Raw genomic sequence first — 6,000 nt, 5'->3', positions numbered from 1 at the left:
AACAAGGGAATGTGCTCTGATATAACTAATAATAGAGCCAAAAAACATTAGACTAAAAATCATAAGCCAGCTAAAATACTGTCTACAAGGGACCCTAATAATTATGCATTAAAATCGGGAACATTTTCTACCTCCAAAATTATATTATATATATTATATACATTACCATTTAAAGGTTTGGGGTCAGTAAGAAATATATTTTAAAAGAAATTAATACTTGTATACAACAAGGAAGCATTAAACTAATTAAAAGTGTGAATAAAGACCTTTATACCCTGCCACCTTCACTATAAAATACTAACAAAAACACTACTATAAAATACTATTCTTTAGAATTTTCCATTAATCAAAGACTCCTAAAAAAGTGTAGCATGATATTTAGCAGCACAGCTTTTCTCAACATGGTTAATAATGTTTATAATGTTTTGTTTGTTTGTTTTTGTAAACCAAATGAACATATTAGAATGATTTCTGAAAGGATCATGTGACTGGATGAAACAATGGAGGCTGGAGTAATGGCTGCAGGAATAATTTATATTTTAAATTTAAATATTTTGAATTTGTAGTATATTACTGTACACTATACTGTATACTTTATTAAATGAATGCATTGGTGAGCGGAAGAGACTTCTTTCATGAACATAAAAAAAATCTTACCAACCCCAAATATTTGAGCGGCAGTGTATTATTAAATCGTACTTCCATAATGTAGGTGATACGCATGTAAATATTATCAGAAATATAACTGCAAAGGCAGAAGTGTGACGTGTCACCAGGTACCTCGAAGCACTTAAAACACAATTTCATTTACATACTGATATTCTCAACACCTCAAATAAAGCTGGAGGTCAGAAGTTAAAGGTCTGTTTGGACTCAAGGGTTCCCAAAATTATTCCTTTTGGGTCCAATTCCCCAATTTTATCAAAAGAGAGTAAAGCAGAATTGGACCTTTTCAGCACTTGTGTTGTTTCATTTGACTGGGTAAAGTGCCTTTGCTCTCAGGCAAATGTAATTGAATAAAACTGAATGTAGAGACATGAACTTTAGGAAACTTGCACCATCAGTAGTAAGCACATCTACTTGCTCTAAAGCAACACACATGCTAAAAAGAGAGAAGAAAACGTGCAGCTGTAACGATATTGCTATCTGGGCATATTGCAATGAGAAAAGCAACGACTTATCATAACAAAAAGAAACAATAATGCCACCCTACTCCCTCTGTTATGAGCCATTTTACAAATTATATTGTATTACTGTTCACCGCAGACACACACACACACACACACACACACACAAACACACACACACACACACACACTGACATGTCCACCCTCTGCAGACTCATCAGCGCAGAAGCCGATGAGCAGAAAAAGGTTTGCAATGCCTAAGGTTGAATGACTCTAAACATCGTCATCCGGAGAGGAGGGTAAGTTTGATTTATTTAGTTATGTATTTTGCATGCATATGTGTGTGTGTGCATGTGGCGGCAATCTTAATGGTCCGCCACAAGAGTGTGTGGGGCTTTTCCTGTGTTGTGAAGTGGAAAATGGCCTCTGTGTCTCCAGTTAATCAAAGTGCAGAAGAAGAGATTACAAACAAGGCTTGGAGATGATGGGGGATATCTCTCTCTCTCTCTCTCTCTCTCTCTCTCTCTCTCTCTATATATATATATATATATATAAAGATTTTTGTGGAATCAATGAATGCTTGAACAAAGGAAATGGAGGATTTAAATGTCAAGCACAAATTGCTTCACAAGAAGAAGTGATTCTGCTTGAAATACTAAAAAAGGAGAGGAAGACAAAGATCCTTTCTATTAGGTGCTGCTGTTCTCACAAAAGCGACGCTGTCACACTCTGACCCCAGACCAGTGCGCTTGTTATTGCTCAGTTTTCCTTTGATTAAGGAGAAGGAGAGTCCAAAAGGAAGTGCGGTGGGCATTAGACCTGTTGGCAAGGGTCTTCTGAGCCCTGATGCATGGTTGGAAATTTCAAAGTTCTGAGGGTTGGTGGAGGGACTACAAACATTATTTGTACCAATCCTCCTGTGCTGCTGTTGGCGTTCATTGTGTGTCCGTGCAAACAAAATGTTTCTTCTACTGCTGCTAGGAGGCTGTGGGGATGGGAAGCACTTGGTCTTTCTTGCCGTTTTTATGCACGGGGGAGTCTGACGTTTTGGCCGTTTTTCTAGGTGGGCTTTGCTCAGCAACATCATGTAGTGATGGTTCCCTGTACATGGCAACTGGAGAGACAGGGGAAAACACTTAAAGGCACAGTTCACCCCCCAAAAAGACAATTCTGTCACATCTACTCACCCTCATTTAAAAACCTGAGTTTCTTTCATCTGCAGAATGCAAAAGAAGAAGTTTTGAAAATTTCTCTGTGCTCTTTTGTCCATACAATCGATGAAAGTTTTTTTTTGTCTTTTCCTCTACCAAAATTGGACCCCATTGACTTTCATTGTATGGACATTTTTTTAAAACATCTTAACAAATATCTTCATGTTCCACAGAAGAAAGAAGTCATATACTGGTTTGGCACAACATGATTAAATGATGACAGAACCTCCATTTTCTGGTCTGTGAAATTTTTTGAAAGAAATTAAAGGGGTCATATGATGCAAGTTTTCCTTTCTCTTTGGAGTGTTACAAGCTGTTCATGCATAGATGAGATCCCTAAAAATGCAAAGTCATTATAAGTCAATCAGTAATTATGTCCCCACTGGATGCAACAAATGCCTCGTTTGTAATGGGTTTTACTGTTTTTGTCTCATCGTGCCAGGACACGGCATTACAGTATGTTAAGGAGCGTAACATTTCCATCACACAATTGAGGTATTCAGCCAGTCACAAAGCACTGGATAGCTGGCCAATCAGAGCACACCTCACTTTTCAGAAAGATGAGTTTTGTAAAAATCAATGCGTTTCAGAAGGCGGGACATAGAGGAGCAGCAATAATGTACAGTATGTGGAAAATAATGTGTTTTTTGAAACTTAAACCATATAAACTTATTTAAATACACCAAAAACACAAAATTATGTTATTTTTAGCAACATCATATGACCCCTTTAATACTTATATTCATTAAACTAACCAAGTGACAGTAATGACATTTATAATGTTACAAAAGATTTCAATTTCAAATACATGCTATTATCTTTTTACTTTTTTATTCATCAAGAAATATTGAACAATGCTTAAAACTGGAGTAATGGCTGCTGAAAATTTAGCTTTACCATCATAGGAATACATTTCATTTTAAAATATATTAAAATAGAATTAATATATTTTACATAGTAATAGTTTTTGTCAATATTACTGTTTTTAGTGTTTTATTTTTTTTAATCATATATGCAGCTTTGAAACTTCTTTCAAAAAGATTAATATATATATATATGTATATATATATATATAATACAAAAAAAAACTTTTAAAACAAATATCTCACCAGACTTCTCATCCAAACCTTTGGAATGCACTGTCAACACATGACAAATAAATTATTATTATAAACAAAGACATACCCTCTATAAGCTTGGGCAGAAAGTGGGCTGCTCCTTTAGTCTTTTTGACCCGATTTCCTTTCATGACCTGTCCATCCCGGTTAATGCCAATGTACCAGGCTCGACCCGACTGCGTTTGGCGGTACAAGATTGAGGAGTATGTCACATAATAGTTCTCAAACACACACTCCTTAAACTTGCACTCTGGCGTGAAATGTTCCTGTAACAGAGATACACACAAATACACAGACAGTGAGTTAACCAGAATAACAGCTGCTGACTGTTGTTGTATATGTAGCCTGTCCACTGAGCATGGAATGGGAGGAAAATGGGCCTCAGATTTCAATTTCAGTAGTAGTGTACTGAAGAACAGTAGATAAAGGAAGTTAAATCTCTTTACACTACACTTTCTTATACACATATTTATGGAACACATGTGTTTTGTTAAGTGTTACAGTGTAATCTCTGCCACAAGCCCAAAGACTGCCAAACTCCCTGCCTCTCTGAATCCCAGCTGGAGATAGCAGGCTGTCAGTAAGCAAACACCAACTTCTCTCTTTCATTATTTCTCTCTTTCCTCCCATCCCATTTTTCTCTCTCTCTCTCTCTCTCTACCACCCTGTCATTTTGTAACCTTGTCAGGGAACAAACCAATTTCCAGGATTGATTGGGATCCTTGGTGTGACTGGTGAGCAGAGCAGCTGAATAAGGGGTTCACTCCTCTTCCTCTCTCTCTTGCTCTAATGTATTTGTTTTGAAACACTCCCCTATGTCACCAACGGAAAATTAAGCCTTCTTCATAAAACAGATTCATAATTTACCTGGTTTAATTGCATATCTGTAATTAAATTGTGGCCATTTGGGCCTTTGATCTTCCTGATGCTTTTGATAATCTTGCTTCAGTCTTAAAAGTGTGCTATTAATAATAATAATAAATTATTATAAATTATAAATAATACTATAATACATGCAGTATTTAACGTTATTTAATACTTAGAATAAAATGCATGTATATAGTAATGAATAATAATAGCTGACATTTTTTCGGTGTCCTTAAAATTCACATTAAACCCATTTCAATGGTAAAAAAGCTCAGTTAAAATGAAGTCTTCTTCATAAAACAGACTCATTTACCATTATGCTTCACTTACGTTTTATTTTATGATTTACGCTTTTCGTCTTCCTAATGTTTTTGATATTGTCTCCTGTTTTAAAGTGTGCTATCAAATAAAATTATTTAATAAATAATAATTATAATTTTATCATCATCATTATCACCGTCATTAATTATAATAATTATATAAATATTATTATAATGCAGGAAGTATTTTAAATACTAACTTATACTAACTTATATTTAAATAGGCTACATAAAATACTAATTTTATACAGTATATATATATATATATATATATATATATATATATATATATATATATATATATATATACATACTTCTCATTCAAAGAGTTTTCTTTATTTTCATGACTATGAAAATTGTAGATTCACACTGAAGGCATCAAAACTATGAATTAACACATGTGGAATTATATATGGAATTATATACATAACAGAAAAGTGTGAAACAACTGAAAATATGTCATATTCTAGGTTCTTCAAAGTAGCCACCTTTTGCTTTGATTACTGCTTTGCACACTCTTGGCATTCTCTTGATGAGCTTCAAGAGGTAGTCACCTGAAATGGTCTTCCAACATTCTTGAAGGAGTTCCCCGAGAGATGCTTAGCACTTGTTGGCCCTTTTGCCTTCAGTCTGCGATCCAGCTCACCCCTAAACCATCTCGATTTGGTTCAGGTCCGGTGACTGTGGTCATCTGGCGCAGCACCCCTTCACTCTGCTTCTTGGTCAAATAGCCCTTGATGCCTTCAGTGTGACTCTACAATTTTCATAGTCATGAAAATAAAGAAAACTCTTTGAATGAGAAGGTGTGTCCAAACTTTTGGTCTGTACTAATATATATATATATATATATATATATATATATATATATATATATTTATAACTTAAAATCATCTATAATTATTCATATATTAAATTTTTTTTTCCGATTGCTAAACGACAGTGAGCACAACTGGAGCTACATGTGCAAAACTCTAACTACAATCTGCACTACCAACAGTCACCTGAGCTAAACAGTTCACATCACCTGCAAAACTCATTCCAAGCAACACAACTCTCATGGTTCAAAACAGGCTCAGTGCAGCCAAACACTACACACAACCCTCACTGAGATAACACACACTGTCACTCAGAACACACTGAGAGCATCAAACTAGCATCAAACACCAATACAGAAAATACTCACTTTTCAACTTTTCAGTTTGAACAATTTCAGTGACTTCATACAAAGTAATATTTTCTTCAAAGAAAAGACTGACATTCTTTCACATGATTTATTTAAATTTTTAGAACATAAAAATTCTTTAAGGTAAATGAAAATTAGCAGTTTGCTTAAATAGTCTGTAGTAATTTACGAAAT

General features: G+C 34.7%; 1 protein-coding gene across 1 annotated transcript in view; it reads right to left on the bottom strand.

Annotated features, from left to right (window-relative positions):
* Window positions 1-1,688: 1,688 nt before the first annotated feature.
* LOC132103217 (fibroblast growth factor 11-like) overlaps window positions 1,689-6,000 on the bottom strand; it is a 57,915-nt gene continuing 53,603 nt past the window's right edge. The window contains exons 4-5 of the mRNA XM_059508132.1: window positions 3,524-3,722; window positions 1,689-2,241 (exon numbers count right to left, since the gene is read on the bottom strand). Of these exons, the coding sequence (XP_059364115.1) occupies window positions 2,105-2,241; window positions 3,524-3,722 (336 nt within the window). The 3' untranslated portion in view covers window positions 1,689-2,104. The remainder of the gene's footprint in view (window positions 2,242-3,523; window positions 3,723-6,000) is intronic.

Source organism: Carassius carassius, chromosome 2 (genome assembly GCF_963082965.1).
Source record: "Carassius carassius chromosome 2, fCarCar2.1, whole genome shotgun sequence".
NCBI classification, from domain to species: domain Eukaryota; kingdom Metazoa; phylum Chordata; class Actinopteri; order Cypriniformes; family Cyprinidae; genus Carassius; species Carassius carassius.
The sequence above is the reverse complement of the archived record's forward strand: the minus strand, read 5'-3'. Positions and strand labels throughout refer to the sequence as shown.